The 19,713-nt window shown below is 53.6% G+C and overlaps 1 protein-coding gene across 3 annotated transcripts in view; it reads left to right on the forward strand.

Annotated features, from left to right (window-relative positions):
- LOC147098782 (mitochondrial glycine transporter-like) overlaps positions 1-19,713 on the forward strand; it is a 109,635-nt gene that overhangs the window by 81,501 nt on the left and 8,421 nt on the right. For all 3 annotated transcript variants that reach the window (XM_085969466.1, XM_085969465.1, XM_085969464.1), the window contains 6 exons: positions 3,057-3,178; positions 7,255-7,339; positions 8,300-8,373; positions 11,563-11,668; positions 15,155-15,323; positions 17,079-17,245. In XM_085969466.1, coding sequence (XP_085825592.1) covers positions 3,057-3,178; positions 7,255-7,339; positions 8,300-8,373; positions 11,563-11,668; positions 15,155-15,323; positions 17,079-17,245 — 723 coding nt within the window. The remainder of the gene's footprint in view (positions 1-3,056; positions 3,179-7,254; positions 7,340-8,299; positions 8,374-11,562; positions 11,669-15,154; positions 15,324-17,078; positions 17,246-19,713) is intronic.

Raw genomic sequence — 19,713 nt, forward strand, 5'->3', positions numbered from 1 at the left:
GGGACTGGGGCTCATGGGGATCGGGGACTGGGGCGATCGGGGACTGGGGATCGGGGACTGGGGCTCACGGGGATCGGGGACTGGGGCTCACGGGGGCTGGGGCTCACGGGGACTGGGGCTCTCGGGGACTGGGGCTCACGGGGATCGGGGATGGGCTCACGGGGATCGGGGACTGGGGCGATCGGGGGCTGGGGCTCACGGGGCTCGGGGGCTGGGGCTCACGGGGATCGGGGAGTGGGGCTCACGGGGATCGGGGACTGAGGCTCACGGGGATCGGGGACTGGGGCTCACGGGGATCGGGGACTGGGGCTCACGGGGATCGGGGACTGGGGCTCACGGGGATCGGGGGCTGCGGATCGGGGGCTGCGGATCGGGGGCTGGGGATCAGGGACTGGGGCTCACGGGGATCGGGGACTGGGGCTCACGGGGATCGGGGACTGGGGCTCACGGGGATCGGGGACTGGGGCTCACGGGGATCGGGGGCTGGGGCTCACGGGGATCGGGGGCTGGGGCTCACGGATCGGGGACTGGGGCTCATGGGGATCGGGGACTGGGGTTCACGGGGATCGGGGACTGGGGCTCACGGGGATCGGGGACTGGGGCTCACGGGGATCGGGGACTGGGGCTCACGGGGATCGGGGACTGGGGCTCACGGGGATCGGGGACTGGGGCTCACGGAGATCGGGGGCTGGGGCTCACGGGGATCGGGGACTGGGGCTCACGGGAATCGGGGCTGTGGCTCACGGGGATCGGGGACTGGGGCTCACCGGGATCGGGGACTGGGGCTCACGGGAATCGGGGCTGGGGCTCACGGGGACTGGGGCTCACGGGGATCGGGGGCTGGGGCTCACGGGGTTCGGGGACTGGGGCTCACGGGGATCGGGGACTGAGGCTCACGGGGATCGGGGACTGGGGCTCACGGCGATCGGGGACTGGGGCTCACGGGGATCGGGGACTGGGGCTCACGGGGATCGGGGGCTGAGGCTCACGGGGATCGGGGGCTGAGGCTCACAGGGATCGGGGACTGGGGCTCACGGGGATCGGAGGCTGGGGCTCACGGGGATCGGGGACTGGGGCTCACGGGGATCGGAGGCTGGGGCTCACGGGGATCGGGGACTGGGGCTCACAGGAATCGGGGCTGGGGATCAGGGGCTCACGGGGATCGGGGGCTGGGCCTCATGGGGATCGGGGGCTGGGGATCAGGGGCTCACAGGGATCGGGGACTGGGGCTCATGGGGATTGGTGGCTGGGGCTCACGGGGATCGGGGACTGGGGCGATCGGGGATCGGGGGCTGGGGCGATCGGGGACTGGGGCTCACGGGGATCGGGGACTGGGGCGATCGGGGACTGGGGCGATCGGGGATCGGGGACTGGGGCGATCGGGGATCGGGGGCTGGGGCGATCGGGGACTGGGGCTCACGGGGATCGGCGGATCGGGGGCTCATGGGGATCGGGGACTGGGGCTCACGGGGATCGGGGGCTGGGGATCGGGGACTGGGGCTCACGGGGATCGGGGGCTCACGGGGATCGGGGGCTGGGGCTCACGGGGATTGGGGGCTCACGGGGATCGGGGACTGGGGCTCGCGGGGATCGGGGACTGGGGCTCACGGGGATCGGGGACTGGGGCTCACGGGGATCGGGGACCGGGGCTCACAGGGATCGGGGCTGCGGATCGGGGACTGGGGCTCACGGGGATCGGGGGCTGGGGCTCACGGGGATCGGGGACTGGGGCTCACGGGGATCGGGGGCTGGAGCCACAGTTGTTCACCATTTGCATAAACGATTGGAACTCAGGAATCGGAAGTACAATTTCAAAATATGGGGCGACACTAAATTGATGGGTTAGTTAATACAGAGGAGGACTGCGACAAAATACAAGAAGACGTTAACAAACTTGCAGAATGGGCTTGTAAATGGCAAATTAATTTCAATATGGTTAAGTGTGAGGTGGTGAATTCTGGGTGGAGGGCGGAGGAGCAGAGGGATGGAGGGGGCGGGGTACTGATACACAAATCACTAAAAGTGACCACGCAGGTTAACAAAGCCAGTAGAAGTGCAAACAAAACCCTGGGGTTCATTTCTAGAGGAATAGAGTTCCAGTTCTAGTCTCCCTTTTACAAAACGATATCGAAGCATTGGAGAAGGTGCCAAAAAGATTTACAAGGAGGATACTAGAACTGAGGGGTTATAACTAACAGGACGGATTGAACAGGCTGGGGCTCTTTTCTCTAGAAAGGAGAAGGCTGAGGGGTGACCTGATAGAGATCTTTAAAATTATGAAGGGGTTCGATAGGGTAGATGTAGAGAAAATGTTTGCACTTGTGGGGCAAGACCAGAACTAGTGACCATAAATGTAAGATAGTCACTAATAAATCCAATAGGGAATTCAGGATAAACCTCTTTAAACATAGAAACATAGAAGATAGGAGCAGGAGTAGGCCATTCGGCCCCTCGAGCCTGCTCCGCCATTCGATGCGATCGTGGCTGATCATCCAAACTCAGTACCCTGTCCCTGCTTTCTCCCCATATCCCTTGATCCCTTTAGCCTTAAGAAATATATCTAACTCCTTCTTGAATTTATTTAATGAATTGGCCTCAACTGCCTTGTGTGGTAGAGAATTCCACAGGTTCGCCACTTACCCAGAGAGTGGTGAGAATGTGGAACTCGCTGCCACAGGGAGCGGTTGAGGCGACCAGCGGAGATGCATTCAAGGGGAAGCTGGATAAACACACGAGGGAGAAAGGAATGGCAGGTTATGCTGATAGGATGAGATGAAGAGGGACGGGAGGAGGCTCGTGTGGAACATAAACACCGGCACGGACCAGTTGGGCCGAATGGTCTGTTTCTGTGATGTAGACTCGATGTAATTCAATGTAGTGCTGCCCTGGAAGCTCCGATTGTCACTCACGGTTGCACTGTGTTAAAACAGAGAGTCCAATCAAAGAACAGGACTTACGCGGTGTGCAGTTATTTGAATTTGCATTTTTCCCTCTGTGCACAGCCATTTCCATCCATGTTTAATGTTGTTTGTCTCTCTCCACCTCCCTCCTCCCAGTGTCACCCTGTGCTGAAAGCCTTCATGTGTGGCTCTCTCAGTGGGACCTGCTCAACGCTGCTCTTTCAGCCCCTCGACCTGGTGAAGACCCGTCTGCAGACTGTGCAGGGCTCCGTGAATGGGTAGGTGTTCAAAGCGGGGTCAGGATAATGGCGCACGGTATTGGTGCGGGATCAATAAATGGGAGTGGCCTCCCAGGGGAGGGAGGGTCCTGCAGTCCCAGGGGTCTGCCGGTGGGGGGGGTAGTGGGTGGTCTCAACAACAACAACTACTTGTATTTATATAGCGCCTTTAACATAGTAAAACATCCCAAGGTGCTTCACAGGAGTATTAAAAGACATAAGTTTGACACTGAGCCACATAAGGAGAAATTAGGGCAGGTGACCAAATTCTTGGTCAAAGAGATAGGTGTTAAGGAGCGTCTTAAAGGAGGAGAGAGAGGTAGCGAGGCGGAGAGGTTTAGGGAGGGAATTCCAGAGCTTAGGGCCGAGGTAGCAGAAGGCACGGCCACCAACGGTTGAGCGATTAAAATCGAGGATGTTCAAAAGGCCAGAATTAGAGGAGCGCAGATATCTCGGGGGAGGGTTGTCGGGCTGGAGGAGATTACAGAGATAGGGAGGGGCGAGGCCATGGAGAGATTTAAAAACAAGGATGAGAATTTTGAAATCGAGGCGCTGCTTAACCGGGAGCCAATGTAGGTCAGTGAGCACAGGGGTGATGGGTGAACGGGACTTGGTGCGAGTTAGGACACGGGCAGCCGAGTTTTGGATCACCTCAAGTTTACGTAGGGTGGAATGTGGGAGGCCGGCCAGGAGTGTGTTGGAATAGTCAAGTCTGGAGGTAACAAAGGCATGGATGAGGGTTTCAGCAGCGGATGAGCTGAGGCAAGTGCGGAGATGGGCGATGTTACGGAGATGGAAGTAGGCGGTCTTTGTTATGCCGCGGATATGTGGTCGGAAGCTCCTTTCAGGGTCAAATATGACACCAAGGTTGCGAACAGTCTGGTTCAGCCTCAGACAGACGTTAGGGAGAGGGATGGAGTCAGTGGCTAGGGAACGGAGTTTGTGGGGGGGACCGAAAACAATGGCTTCGGTCTTCCCAATATTTAATTGGAGAAAATTTCTGCTCATCCAGTAGACAAGCAGTCTGACAATTTGGAGACCGTGGAGGGGTTGAGAGAAGTGGTGGTGAGGTAGAGCTGGGTGTCGTCAGCGTACATGTGGAAACTGACGCTGTGTTTTTGGATGATGTCGCCAAGGGGCAGCATGTAGATGAGAAATAGGAGGGGGGCCAAGGATAGATCCTTGAGGGTCACCAGAGGTAACGGTGCGGGAGTGGGAGGAGAAGCCGTTGCAGGTGATTCTCTGGCTACGATTAGATAGATAAGAATGGAACCAGGCGAGTGCAGTCCCACCCAGCTGGACGACGGTGGAGAGGTGTTGGAGGAGGGTGGAGTGGTCAACCGTGTCAAAGGCTGCAGACAAGTCTCGGGGGGGGGGGGGGGGGTCACAGGGTCTGGGCGGTCCAGTGGATGCAGGTCAGTAACAAAGCCTACGGGCAGCGATCACACGGGGAGCGATGTCTGCTGACCTCTAGCTGCCAGTCCGTCACTCAGCTGTCGGGGGCGAGCTTGCTGGGCAGTGGTTCCGCGGTGTTGATGTGAAGTCCTGTTGATATGGTCTGTCTGGCTCACTGACCCCGCCCCGTCAGACCAGTACCCCCGAGACTCGACTCCCCGAGCTCTCCACTGGTCCCAGCAGTCGGAGGCACTGACTTCGATGCTGGGAAACCAGCCAGTGATTGTAGTCCAGCAAGCCTTGCTGGAAAGTGCCAGTGTGTGAACGTTGGGTACGGACAGGACGGGACTTGGTTGCGACGCCCCATGCAGTCGGATAGCCTGCGACACCCTTGGTTTTGGCTCACATGGATGGTCTACCCCAGCAAATGGGCACCTCCGAGAGAGAGAAGACACTTGGGGCAATGGAGTATAAAGTATTGGGTTGTCCAGACCAGCTCCTAACTCAGTACTGGAGATGTACAACAGCTGTGCGGGGGAGAGAAGCATCTTGCCCCTGCCTCCATTCAGCCCAGCAGTCTGGTTCCACTTAATATGGTGTATGGGAAAGAGACAGAGCACAGTGTAGTTTTGAAATCTGAAATAAATGTTTAAGAATTTGCCTATTTATATATTGCCTTTCACGTCCCCAATATCACAAAGTGGTTCACAGCCAACTGATTATTTTTGATGTATAGTCACTGTTTTGTAGGTAATGACAGCAGCCAATTTGTGCACAGCAAGCTTCCACAAACAAGGTGATATTGACCAGATAATCTGTTTCAGTGATGTTGATTGAGGGGTAAATATTGGCCGGACACCGGGGAGAACTCCCCATGGAACACCGGGGAGAACTCCCCATGGAACACCGGGGAGAACTCCCCTAGGAACATGGGAACAGGAGGAGGCCATTCAGCCCCTCGAGCCTGTTCCACCATTCAATGAGATCATGGCTGATCTGCGACCTAACTCCATATACCCGTCTTTGCCCCATATCCCTTAATACCTTTGGTTAACAAAAATCTATCAATCTCCGATTTAAAATTAACAATTGATCCAGCATCAATTGCTGTTTGCAGAAGAGAGTTCCAAACTTCTAGCAGCCTTTGTGTGTAGAAGTGTTTCCTAATTTCACTCCTGAAAAGTTTGATTCTAATTTTTAGACTCTGCCCCCCTAGTCTTGGACTCCCCAACCAGCGGAAATGGTTTCTCTCTATCTACCCTATCAGTTCCCCATAATGTCTTGAAAATTTCGATCAAATCACCCCTTAATCTTCTAAATTCCAGGGAATACAACCCTAGTTTGTGTAATCTCCCCTCGTAATTTAACCCTTGGAGTCCGGGTATCATTCTGGTAAACCTACGCTGCACTCCCTCCAAGGCCAATATATCCTTCCTAAGGTGTGGTGCCCAGAACTGCTCCCAGTGCTCCAGGTGTGGGCTAACCAGGGTTTTGTACAGCTGCAGCATAACCTCTACCCCCTTGTATTCTAGTCCTCCAGATATAAAGGCCAGCATCCCATTAGCCTTTTTGATTATTTTCTGTACCTGTTCATGACATTTTAATGATCTACAGTATGTACCTGGACCCCCAAGTCCCTTTTGACCTCCACTGTCTCTAGTCTTTCACCATTTAGAAAGTACTCTGATCTATCCTTTTTAGGTCCAAAGTGGATGACCTCACATTTGCTTACATTGAAATCCATTTGCCAGTTTTGCCCATTCACTTAATCTGTCAATATCCCTTTGTAATTTTATGCTTTCATCTACACTGCCTACAATGCCACCTATCTTTGTGTCATCGGCAAATTTGGAAATATGACTTTCTATGCCATCATCTAAGTCGTTAATAAATACGGTGACCAGTTGAGACCCCAACACAGTTCCCTGCAGAACACCACAAGTCACATCCTGCCCATTATCCCTACTGCCTGTCTCCTGCCGCTCAGCCAATTTCCTAACCAGGTCAATAATTTGCCCTCAATTCCGTGGGCTTCTACCTTAGTTAACAGTCTCTTATGTGGGACTTTATCAAATGCCTTCCGGAAGTCCATATAAATAACATCCATAGACATTCCTCTGTCCACTACTTTAGTCACCTCTTCAAAAAATTCGATCAGGTTTGTCAGGCGTGACCTACCTTTCACAAATCCATGCTGGCTCTCTGATCAACTAAACATTTTCGAGGTGTTCAGTCACCCTATCCTTGATTATAGACTCTCGCAATTTCCCGACAACAGATGTTAGGCTAACTGGTCTATCATTCCCTGGTTTCCCTCTCGCCATTCTTAAATAGCGAAGTGACATGCAGTTTTCCAATCCTGAATCGTGAGAACTTTGGAACTGTGCTCTTTGAAAAGTACTGTGGGATCTTTTACATCCACCTGAGAGAGCAGACGGGGCCTCGGTTTAATGTCTCATCAAAAGACGGCACCTCCAACAGTGCAGCACTCCCTCAGCACTGCACTGGCAGTGTCAGCCTGGATTATGGGCCGAAGTCTCCGGAGTGGGACTCGAACCCACGACCTTCTGGTGCTACCCACTGAGCCACGACTGATGGCTGGTTGCAGTGCACACACAGCAGGTTAACCCTTTGTAGACCGGGACATTGTGTTTAGGGATTTTTCTCTGTCTCTCTTTTAGATCTGGCCGAGTTGGAATGATTGCCATTTTACTGAATGTTATTCGCACCGAGCGAATTATCGGACTGTGGAAAGGAGTCTCTCCGGTACGTGAGTGACGGGTTAGGTGTCCCTGTGTGTTTTGGCTGTGTTCTACCTCTTTATAGACTATGTGGTTTAAATGTAGTGCCTGTTGCTCATCTGATCTAGGGCAGCTGCGGGGATTGAGCTTGGCGATGAGGTTCTTCACGGTCGAATAGCCAGCTTGACGTTTGCTCGGCTTGTGTGTGTAGAGTGATCACTTTGGCGAGGGACTGAGGGCCACCAGTGTGACCATTCAGCAGAAATGATGGCGGGGGGAAGGGTGTGGGATATGGAGCAAAGGTGGCCGGGTAGATGGAGTTAAGATACAGATCAGCCATGATCTAATTGACTGGCGGAACTGGCTCCTGGGGCTGAATGGCCTCCCCCTGTTCCTATGCGGTCAACCGAATCTCCCTTGGGCGATCTTGGGATGATTCAGTGGATTGGTGTTGAGCCAGAGAAATTGCGTTGCCGAAGGAGGCCATTCGGCCCATTGAACCTGTCCTGCTGCTAGCTTGTTAACTGGGCCTCTGTAATCCTCTTCCCCTGCCCTTTCTTCGTCCCGGGTGGTGTAACGTGGATGTACTTCCGCCCCCCCCAGCCAGGATGTTTCGATTCCCTCTCCCGAGCCCAGGGCCGCTGAGACCAGCTGTGGAGCCCTTGGTGATGCCCCTCGGCTGCGATTGGCACAGGCCGGGAATCGAACCATCTTCCTGGTCTGTGTGGTGCAGGAGTAAACCAGAGGGCAGCAGCTCTACCCACTGACAACCAGGGGGCACACCGTGCCGTGTGCCCCTCGCCCACCCGCACTCTGGGAGTGGCCCACAATGGAGGGCGAGGACAGGTGACCAGAGGTTCCATCCCCCACATTTTATGGCACATTTTACAAGCGGCGACTGTGCATTTTAACCAACGCGGACATTGGCTGTGAGCCCCGAACCTAATTCCTCCTTTTCTTCCTCCCTCCATCTCCCTCGGTGCAGTCGTTCGTCCGATGCATTCCCGGAGTCGGGATTTACTTCAGCATGCTGTATTCCATGAAGCAGCAGTTCTTCAGGTGAGGCGGACATCTTGGGATATTCTGTCAAGGTGACCTTTTACCTCCGGGGCCCGGGTTCAAATCCACCTCAGGATGCTGGGATGAAGCCTGTCTCTCTGTGAAATTGCGTCTCGGGTCAGTTCCTAGCCGACGTGAACCCTTAGCACAAACTTTCTCCCAGCCCAGAACCAAACCGGCAGAGTCATTGGGGGGCCGCAGGATGGCATTTGCTGTGTAGGGGGTGCTCTTTGGGATCTGGGACAGTGTAGAGGGAGCTTTACTCTGTATCTAACCCATTCTGTACCTGCCCCTGGGAGTGTTTGATGGGACAGTGTAGAGGGAGCTTTACTCTCTATCTAACCCGTGCTGTACCTGCCCTGGGAGTGTTTGATGGGACAGTGTAGAGGGAGCTTTACTCTCTATCTAACCCGTGCTGTACCTGCCCTGGGAGTGTTTGATGGGACAGTGTAGAGGGAGCTTTACTCTCTATCTAACCCGTGCTGTACCTGCCCTGGGGTGTTTGATGGGACAGTGTAGAGGGAGCTTTACTCTGTATCTAACCCGTGCTGTACATGCCCTGGGAGTGTTTGATGGGACAGTGTAGAGGGAGCTTTACTCTGTATCTAACTCGTGCTGTACCTGCCCTGGGGTGTTTGATGGGACAGTGTAGAGGGAGCTTTACTCTGTATTTAACCCATGCTGTACCTGCCCTGGGAGTGTTTGATGGGACAGTGTAGAGGGAGCTTTACTCTGTATCTAACTCGTGCTGTACCTGCCCTGGGAGTGTTTGATGGGACAGTGTAGAGGGAGCTTTACTCTGTATCTAACTCGTGCTGTACCTGCCCTGGGGTGTTTGATGGGACAGTGTAGAGGGAGCTTTACTCTGTATTTAACCCATGCTGTACCTGCCCTGGGAGTGTTTGATGGGACAGTGTAGAGGGAGCTTTACTCTGTATCAAATCCGTGCTGTAACTGCCCTGGGAGTGTTTGATGAGGCAGTGTAGAGGGAGCTTTACTCTGCATCTAACCCGTGCTGTACCTGCCCTGGGAGTGTTTGATGGGTACAGTGTAGAGGGAGCTTTACTTTGTATCTAACCCGTGCTGTACCTGCCCTGGGAGTGTTTGATGGGACGGTGTAGAGGGAGCTTTATTCTGTCTCTAACCTGTGCTGTACCTGCCCTGGGAGTGTTTGATGGGACAGTGTAGAGGGAGCTTTACTCTGTATCTAACCCGTGCTGTACCTGCTCTGGGAGTGTTTGATGGGACAGTGTAAAGGGAGCTTTACTCTGTATCTAACCCCGTGCTGTACCTTCTCTGGGAGTGTTTGATGGGACAGTGTAGAGGGAGCTTTACTCTGTATCTAACCCCGTGCTGTACCTGCCCTGGGAGTGTTTGATGGGTGTGGTAAACCACTGTTTGTATTCCTGTTTGTCCTGTTTGTATTCCACTGTGTACATGCCTGGACATGCCTCGGCTGACTCCTCCCACAGGTCCTAGTATAAAGGTGACTGCTCCCCAGCCCTTAGTATCATGGACCGGTCGACCACGCGAGGCAGACCTCCATTCTGTTGTTAATAAAAGCCTTTAGTTACTCTTCCAACTCTCAGTCTTTTATGAGTAATTGATAGCGCATCAATTTTATTAACAACATTTTTATAATGGAGAAGATCCTCACACCAGCATGCCTGGACTTAGATCATCGGGAGGCGGACTCATCCACCAAGTTTACTCACTGGCTTAAGTGTTTCGAAAAATTCCTGACCGCCTCCGAAGCAATCAAATCGGACGAGGACAAACTGGATGTCCTACCCCGTGCTGTACCTGCTCTGGGAGTGTTTGATGGGACAGTGTAAAGGGAGCTTTACTCTGTATCTAACCCCGTGCTGTACCTTCTCTGGGAGTGTTTGATGGGACAGTGTAGAGGGAGCTTTACTCTGTATCTAACCCCGTGCTGTACCTGCCCTGGGAGTGTTTGATGGGACAGTGTAGAGGGAGCTTTACTCTATCTAACCCGTGCTGTACCTGCCCTGGGAGTGTTTGATGGGACAGTGTAGAGGGCGCTTTACTCTGTATCTAACCCGTGCTGTACCTGCCCTAGGAGTGTTTGATGGGACAGTGTAGAGGGAGCTTTACTCTGTATCTAACCCGTGATGTACCTGCCCTGGGAGTGTTTGATGGGACAGTGTAGAGGGAGCTTTACTCTGTATCTAACCCGTGCTGTACCTGCCCTGGGAGTGTTTGATGGGACAGTGCAGAGGGAGCTTTACTCTGTATCTAACCCGTGCTGTACCTGCCCTGGGAGTGTTTGATGGGACAGTGTAAAGGGAGCTTTACTCTGTATCTAACCCCGTGCTGTACCTTCTCTGGGAGTGTTTGATGGGACAGTGTAGAGGGAGCTTTACTCTGTATCTAACCCCGTGCTGTACCTGCCCTGGGAGTGTTTGATGGGACAGTGTAGAGGGAGCTTTACTCTGTATCTAACCTGTGCTGTACCTGCCCTGGGAGTGTTTGATGGGACAGTGTAGAGGGAGCTTTACTCTGTATCTAACCCGTGCTGTACCTGCTCTGGGAATGTTTGATGGGACAGTGTAGAGGGAGCTTTACTCTGTATCTAACCCGTGCTGTACCTGCCCTGGGAGTGTTTGATGGGACAGTGTAGAGGGAGCTTTACTCTGTATCTAACCTGTGCAGAGGGACAGTTGAAAGGTAGAATGATGAAAGTGTTGGGTGGCACAGAGACGAATGGTTGAAGATCGGTCTCCTGCATTGCTCGTATCCATGATTGACGTCTGGCTGGTTGGACGTACGGCTGGTATTTAGACGGCGACAGTGAAGCAATATGTTGAATGTGAAGAGGTGTCTCTCCCAGGAATGTTGTGGGAAGAATGTGGGTTTCACATGTGGGTGTCGTTTAGAAGCAGCCTTCCGAGCTGGCTGATTGGTGGACGCTGAAACCACGGCCCGTGTTTGATGCCACAACAGCGCCAAGCAGGCTGTGCGGCCAAATTCAGGACAAGCCTCCAGAGCGGCCCGTTACACGAGCAGTCGGTTGTGGGGGGGGGGGTCTGCGTCGTATGGCGGAGGGGAGGATACCTTTCCTTGCCCCGCAACCCCTGAGGTGCCGGGCCCCCGAACGCTCTGCCCGTCCCGCGAGGGGGTGACGCTCCGCCCGGTGACGATGTCTTAAAAACTGTTTTTCCTCTCCAGTGAGAGAAGCCCAACGGCGCTGGAGTCGGTGGGTTTGGGCGCCAGCGCGCGCACAGTGGCGGGCATCTGCATGCTGCCCGTGACCGTGGTGAAGACGCGATACGAGGTGAGTTTTCACGCCACGCCCTGACTGGAGGGTTTTTGCAGGTGTTCGGTAGATGTGTGGCAGGCACTGGCGGGTGGGGGCGCGATATTTACCCGACAGACCCTTCCGTCGGATAGATCTGTGACTTAAATATTACAGGAAACTTTGTGATATACGGGACCGAGCTGTTGTCGTCCCATCAAAACCCGCCGGACAAACCAGCAGTAATGTTAAAACATACGGAGCTCCGTATCTAGCAACAAACCCTGTTGCTTCTAAACAGTCGGCCGTAGCTTGCAAGCGTCTCTGTAGCTAAGCAACAGCTTCAGCGAGACCTTGCAGAGCCTGACTGGTGAAAAAAAAGCAACGAAAAGAAAAAAAACTTACTGAACCGACTCCTGAATTTTGCCGGTGGATCAAGCATTCCGGACAGTTAACCTCCGGATAAACCAAAGTTTCCTGTACACGCCACTCATGCCGGATGCCTACACGGCTTGAAACCGAAAGCAGAATGATTCAAGTCGGGAATCGGTAAGATTAAGGAATGCTGTGGAAGCTGAGCCCGGGTGGAGGGGATGGAACGGACTCTTTCTGTCAGTCTCCAACTTGAAATGAGTTTGTGCGGCCCCAAGTTCCAGGGGGTGTGGCCTGCGAAGCACAAAAGCGCCCCTGATTGGGCATTCCGGCCCGTTGTGGGAAATGGGAAGGTTCACACTGCTTTCCGTGGTCGGGCTCCGGAGTTCATTCCTTTTATACACAGATTCCCGGCTTGTTTTATTCTGCTTTCAGCCTCTACACCCTGCCCTCCAGATCCCTCTTCCAAAGAGTTTCTATCTCGCTCCCTTTCTCAACCCTTTCAGCAACCCTCTGTAAACCCAGGCTGTGTCTTCAGTCTCACTGCCTCCTTCCCCCAAGATCCTTCCCTTCCTGCCCACCTGCCCCTTCGAACATACGAACAATGACGGACAGGTAAAGACCCTCTGGTCCATCCAGCCTGACCCACACTATTTGCGATACCTTGTGTATCACAATATACACACTCCCCACCCCACCCAAAACCATGTGATCTCCTGGGAGAAGCGACAAACCAGATAAAAACCCAGGCCAATTTGGGCAAAACAAAATCTGGGAAATTCCTCTCCGACCCATCCAGGCGATTGAAACTAGTCCAGGAGCTCATTCTGGCCCTGAATTCCCTGCAGTGCCCACCTTCTGTAAGAGGTGATCTCCGCCCCAGCCAGAAACAGGTCCAGCTCTCGCTTGAAGGAATTCAGCGAGTCGGCGTCCACCCCACGAGATGGCAGCCTGTTCCAGAGGTCCACTATTCTCTGGGCAAAGAGCCACCTCCTGACATCGAACCTCGATCTGGCCTCGTACAACTTAAATTAGTGACCCCTGAGTTGTGCCCCGGCTGAGAGTAAGTTGTGAAGAGAGCTTGCGCCGCAGTCGGGAGATTGCGAGCGTGGCTCCCGCCTCTGGTGTGCCTGCCGGCGATGGCCCGTTGCTAACCGCACCAGCGAGCCAGAGAAAGGCAGAGAGAAGATGGCAATCAACACCCCTCCGGCCAAACACCAGCAATGTCCCACAGCCACACGGCTGGAAATGGGACACCCAGGCCCCCCGTCGGAGCTGCAGGGCTGCCAGGGTCCCCCCGTTGACTGGGAGGTGGGCCTGGGTGGGGGGGGTCATGTGATCACCGCGTCCTTTGTACGGCCCGTTAACCGGGATTGCGTGTTGAGGTGGGTGTTGAAGATTCCCCGGCACTGTATGAAGAATGTATGAAGAGCAGAATGTTTCCCCCGGTTGTCCTGGACAGCGTTCCCAACCCCCCCCCCCCCCCCCCCCCCCCCCCCCCCGCGGCGAAAACCAAATTGGCGGGTCGTTCGTTGCTGTCTGTGCGACAAAATGGCTGCCGCCTTCGCTGGGCTTTCAAACTTGTGTTTGTGAGATTCCTGGAAATATATTTGAATGTCCCAAAGCCCTTCACAGCCAGTGAATTACTCGTTGAAACGCTGTGACTTGTTTTGTGGGCAAATGCGGTAGCCAATCTGTGCGCAGCAAGATCCCACAATAGCAAATGGGATAAACAATCGGTCAGTTTAATTTTTGGTGGTGTTGGTCTTGGGATAAATGTTGAACAAAGACACCGGGAAATTCCCCTGCTCTTTTGTATAATGGCCGTGTAATCTTTAACTTGAAGAGGCAGACGGGGCCTCGGTTTAACGTCTCTTCCGCAGGGGGACACCTCCGACAGTGCAGCACTGTCGTGTCAGCCTAGATTATGTGCTCAAGTCTCTGGAGTGGGACCTGAAATTAGTGCTACCAACTGACCTGCCCTCAGAGAGACCCCGTCCCTCCGGCTCCCCCAGCGGTGACTTTTGAAAGATCTTGTTGGCTGTCACAAGGGGCAACAGCACAATCATCTAAGGATAAGGGGTAGGCCATTTAGGACAGAGATGAGGAGGAATTTCTTCACCCAGAGAGTGGTGAACCTGTGGAATTCTCTACTACAGAAGGCAGTAGAGGCCAATTCATTAAATATATTCAAGAAGGAGTTAGATATATTTCTTGAGGCTAAAGGGATCAAGGGATATGGGGAGAAGGCAGGGACAGGGTACTGAATTTGGATGATCAGCCATGATCTCATTAAATGGCGGAGCAGGCTCGAGGGGCCGTATGGCCTACTCCTGCTCCTATCTTCTATGTTTCATGGCAGGAACGTATAAACGGTAACAAAAATAAACCAAGTCTTGTAGGAATCTAATGACAGATGGACAGAAATCTTGCTGAGCCCTTTATGGTCCAGAGACTCCAGTAGGGAAGTCTACAGCTGTGGCCTGTGTCACTAGACTCCAAAGTAATTGATTAAATGTACAAGTGTCAGCTGTGGCTCAGTGGGCAGCACTCTCTCTCGCCTCGGAGTCACAAGGTTGTGGGTTTAAGTCCCACTCCAGAGACTTGAGCACAAAAATCTAGGCTGACACTCCAGTGCAGTGCTGAGGGAGTGCTGCACTGTCGGAGGTGCCGTCTTTCAGGTGAGACGTTAAACCGAGGCCCCGTCTGCTCTTTCGGGTGAAAGTAAAAGATCCCACAGCGCTATTCAAAGAAGAGCAGGGGAGTTATCCCTGGTGTCCTGGCCAATATTTATCCCTCAATCAACATCACTAAAACAGATTATCTGGCCATTATCACATTGCTGTTTGTGGGAGCTTGCTGTGCGCAGATTGGCTGCCATGTTTCCTACATTACAACAGTGACTACAGTTTTAAAAAAAGTACTTCATTGGCTGTAAAGCGCTTTGGGACCTTCTGAGGTTGTGAAAGGAGCTCTAGAAATGTAAGTCTTTCTTTTATCACTTGGGCATTTCTGAGGTAGCCGATGAGGTGCTATATAAATCTTTCTCACTGTACTAAACCATCACTTCTTGAATTAGATGTGGGGGTGGGGAGAAGAGGGTGTGAATTCAGGAAAGGGGAAGAGAAAATGAATCAGTGTGTGTGTCTGCAGAGCGGGAAGTATCGGTACGAAAGTGTGTTCGGTGCCTTGAGGAATATCTACAAGACTGAGGGCACGCGGGCACTCTTCAGTGGACTGACGGCTACGCTCCTGCGCGATGCCCCCTTCTCTGGGATTTACCTGATGTTCTATACACAGACCAAGAAAGCAGTGCCTGAAGGTACGTGTGGGTGTCAATGCTGCCTCAATGAAAGGTACTTTGGGGGGGGGGGGGGGGGTTGGTACGGACAGTGGTTGCAGCGCTTCTGCTTTACAACATATGATATTTGAACACTGGGGGACAGGCAAGGATCCACTCCTCTCCATTGTATCCTCTGCGTCCACCAAATCTACGCGTCAGCAGAGCCCGTGTTCTTCCCGTCTACCTTTTCCATTTATAAATTCCTATGTAAACTTGTCACGTTGTAATCACACTCTCCCACCAGGGAGGGCGCTGCAGAGCCATCAGTGGTTAGCAGGTGGAACTACAGTGTGACCTGGGCAGTTTCCATTATAACTGTGGACACAGGAATTTGTACTGGAAATATAAAAAGAAGGAACAGAATGTCTGACTTTAAAATGCGTCCGAATTAGGTCAGCACGCACAGGCCCACATGTATCCCCCCTCAAACCTAGAAAGACTGAGAGTGAATTCCAATTTTCTCGTTTCCTCTCCTGAGGAATCTGCCTCTCACTGGGGGGGGTAACGTTCACTGGGGGGGGTAACGTTCACTGGGGGGGGTAACGTTCACTGGGGGGGGTAACGTTCACTGGGGGGGGTAACGTTCACTGGGGGGGGTAACGTTCACTGGGGGGGGGTAACGTTCACTGGGGGGGGGGTAACGTTCACTGGGGGGGTAACGTTCACTGGGGGGGGTAACGTTCACTGGGGGGGGTAACGTTCACTGGGGGGGGTAACGTTCACTGGGGGGGGTAACGTTCACTGGGGGGGGTAACGTTCACGGGGGGGTAACGTTCACTGGGGGAGGGTAACGTTCACTGGGGGGGGGTAACGTTCACTGGGGGGGTAACGTTCACGGGGGGGGGGGGTAACGTTCACTGGGGGGTAACGCTCACTGGGTTTGACTGCGTTCACCATCTTGCCTGTTCTTGAGCCCAGACACTGAATGTCAATGGGCTGTTCAACCATGAAGAGCAGATTACCGACTAGAACAGGGCGTGGGGCGGGGTGGGGCTTGGACTGCTGGACCTGGGTCGGTACCAGGGGTCGTGTCAAACGTATTTAACAATGGCTGAGAGTGGAGGAATTTGGAGCACGTGAGGTGGAATCCAGCCAACATGTACATCATCACCATCTTCAGACACTGTACAAATCTCCCACTACAATCCCAACCACTTTACTACACCTCCTCCCCTTTCCAAATAACCTGGTAATCTGGAAGAACAGAAGGTTTTCTGTCGCGTCACTGGACAGAACCCCACTGTATCTCCCCTACGTTCCCCAACTCTGACGAGGAGGAGGGGCATTGAATCCCGGACAAATACCGAGGAGAACCTCTCATCCTTGTGTGTCAGAGATCTTTCTCCTATGTTTCCAATTGGCGGTGGTGTCCTACCGTCCCTCTGTCATCTTTCGGATGTGACGTTAAACCCGAGGCCCCGTCTGCTCTCTCGGGTGGATGTGAAAGATCCCACGGCCACTATTTCGAAGCAGAGCAGGGGAGTTCTCCCCGGTGTCCTGGGCCAATATTTATCCCTCAATCAACATCAGATTATCAGGTCATTATCACATGGTGGTGGGATCCTGCTGTGTGCACAAGAAGTCAGGTTTGTGAACAGGAAGCATGCACCCTGCACAAGATGGTTATAGAGAGACGGACGGGTGCATTAATTGACTGCAGCTGGTTGGGATCACGGAAGGGGGGTGACTGAAATGCTTTGCGTGGTCATATCTAACTTTGCTTTTCTCTTTCAGATCGGTACGACACGCCAATTCTCCCTCTGATCAACTTCGGCTGCGGCATCTTCGCAGGCATCTTGGCGTCTTTGGCGACACAGCCAGCCGATGTCATAAAAACGCACATGCAGCTCGCCCCCCAAAAGTACCGCCGAGTTCGACACACCGTCGTCTTCATCTTCGAGGTACGGCCACTTGGCCCCGTGTTCTCTAACTGCTGCCTCATCTTCAACCAAACCTTTCTCTTCAAAACTACCCGAAAGCCTTGTTGTCACCCAACACCATCCTCGACCCTCTCCAAGTTGCTCCGGTCTGGTTTCCACTCTCCCGAACTGGCCTCGGTTGAAGTCTCCCAATGCATCCTCTACGAATGTTCCTGTCACTATCTGTCCCTCGTTCCCCCCCTGTCCTCTTGTCACCTTCGACTTGTGACCAATCCTGTCTCCTCCACTAGCTCCCTTCTATCCTATATCCCTGTGGCCCTGCTCCTACCTGTGCCCAAGCAGTTGCTGCCTCCCCCCCCCCGTGCTTACAGATCATCGCTGGAGGATCTCCGGGCACCACGCTCGCCCTCTTTTACGTTAGCCCTCGGCAACAACATGTGCAAGCATGGAGCTGCCTGCCCTGCGTAACCTGACGCCCAGCTAAACCTCTGCTCCTAGACTCCACGGCTCTTGCTGTACTTTCTGATTGCCTGTCTGACGTGAACATAAGAAATAGGAGCAGGAGTCGGCCACTCGGCCCCTCGAACCTGCTCCGCCATTCAATGAAATCATGGCTGATCTTCGACCTCAACTCCACTTTCCTGCCCGATCCCCATATCCCTTGATTCCCCTAGAGTCCAAAAATCTATCGCTCTCTGTCGTGAATATACTCAACGACTCAGCATCCACAGCCCTCTGGGGCAGAGAATTCCAAAGATTCACAACCCTCTGAGTGAAGAAATTGCTCCTCATCTCAGTCTTAAATGGCCGACCCCTTATCCTGAGACTATGCCCCCTAGTTCTAGACTCTCCAGCCAGGGGAAACAACCTCTCAGCATCTACCCTGTCAATCCCCCTCAGAATGTTTTATGTTTCAATGAGATCACACCTCATTCTTCTAAACTCCAGAGAGTATAGGACCATTCTACTCAAATCTAATCTAATAAATGAAATCACAGGGCAGTCAAAATTTCCCTCACCTCAAAACCAATTAAAGTGGAGCTGTCCTTCTCTGCTCCTGCCAACATCACAGTGCCTCTGGTCCCTCCTCCGTCAATCTTGCCAGTCAGCCCCTCGGGCTAAAGCTGAAGACGCCCAACCTCTTTGTACTGTTCCAGCTCGGTCTGAGCTGTCTGTCTCCAACACCACATGCTTCCCCCTCGAGGACACCGCCAGCTCGCCCCCCCCCCCCCCCCCCGACACCACCACTGAAGTCCGACCTGTCTCCCCAGCACCTCGAGGTCTGACTATCCAATGTTCTCGTCTTCGGCCTCCACCCTTCCAACTCCTTCCCCGTGTCAAGTCTCGCGTGACCATTCCTCCCATCCACGCCAAGCTCTGCTGGCTCCCTGTACCCCAGCGAATCGACTTCAAAAATCCTCACGCACCTTTTCCAAATCCTCCGCGGCCGGTGCCCTGTTGGTGATTGTCAGCCGTAGGCCTCTGCGCGCACGCTCTCTTCCTCTGACACCCGATTCCTGCTCATTCCCTGATGGTTGATCCTCCAGACACTGCGCCCCTCCCCTCCCTACCCTGTCCTCCAAAGGTTACTTTGCTTCACTCCCTCCCTCCACCCCCCTCTTTAAAAAGTCTCGTAGCCCTCTCGTCATTTCCAAATCATATCTTCCGCTGCGTCCACTTCGTTGTGAGAGATGCCGGCACTGGAGCTGAAGGAGGAAGGGTAACGGGAGCTGGTGTTGGGGCGAGCTTGGGGGAGGGGATGGAGCCCATATAAGGACAAGGTGCGATGATGTAACTAGGACAAACGTACAGCTTTCCTTGCATTAAATGAGATCGCAGTCGCTGGTGGTGGGGGGACGGGGGTGGTCGGGGGGAGGAGGCTTATATCTCCCTTCATCGGGAGGAGGGGAAATCCCAGACAAACCAACTTGGAGCCCGCTCGTGGCCAGCACTATTACTGCTAGAAGACGGACAGCAGGTTATCCGCCGACAACAACTTGCATTTACATAGCACCTTTAATGTAGTAAAACGTCATGGGAGTGATTATCAAATAAAAGATTGACGTGGAGGCAAAGACGGATACATTAGAACAGGTGACCTAAAGCTTGGTCAAAGAGGTAGATTTTAAAGGGGATCTTAAAGGAGGCGAGAGAGGCGGAGAGGTTTAGGGAGGGAATTCCAGAGCTTAGGGCCCAGGCAGCTGAAGGCGGGGCCACCAATGGTGGGATGAAGGATGGGGGTGGGGGGGGAATGGATGGACAAGAGGCCAGAGTTGGAGGAGCGCAGAGATCACGGAGGGTTGTAGGACTGGAGGAGGTTAAAGAGATGGGAGGGGGGGGCGAGGCCACGGAGGGATTTGAACACGAGGATGAGACTTTTAAAATCAAGATGTTGCTGGACCGGGAGCGAGTGTAGGTCAGCGAGCACATTAGTGCGGGATAGGACACGGGGCAGCAGAGTTTTGGATGAGCTCAAGTTTACGGAGGGT

This window comes from Somniosus microcephalus, chromosome 28, assembly GCF_052327205.1.
Source record: "Somniosus microcephalus isolate GS21.2 chromosome 28, FLI_Smic_1.0, whole genome shotgun sequence".
NCBI lineage: Eukaryota > Metazoa > Chordata > Chondrichthyes > Squaliformes > Somniosidae > Somniosus > Somniosus microcephalus.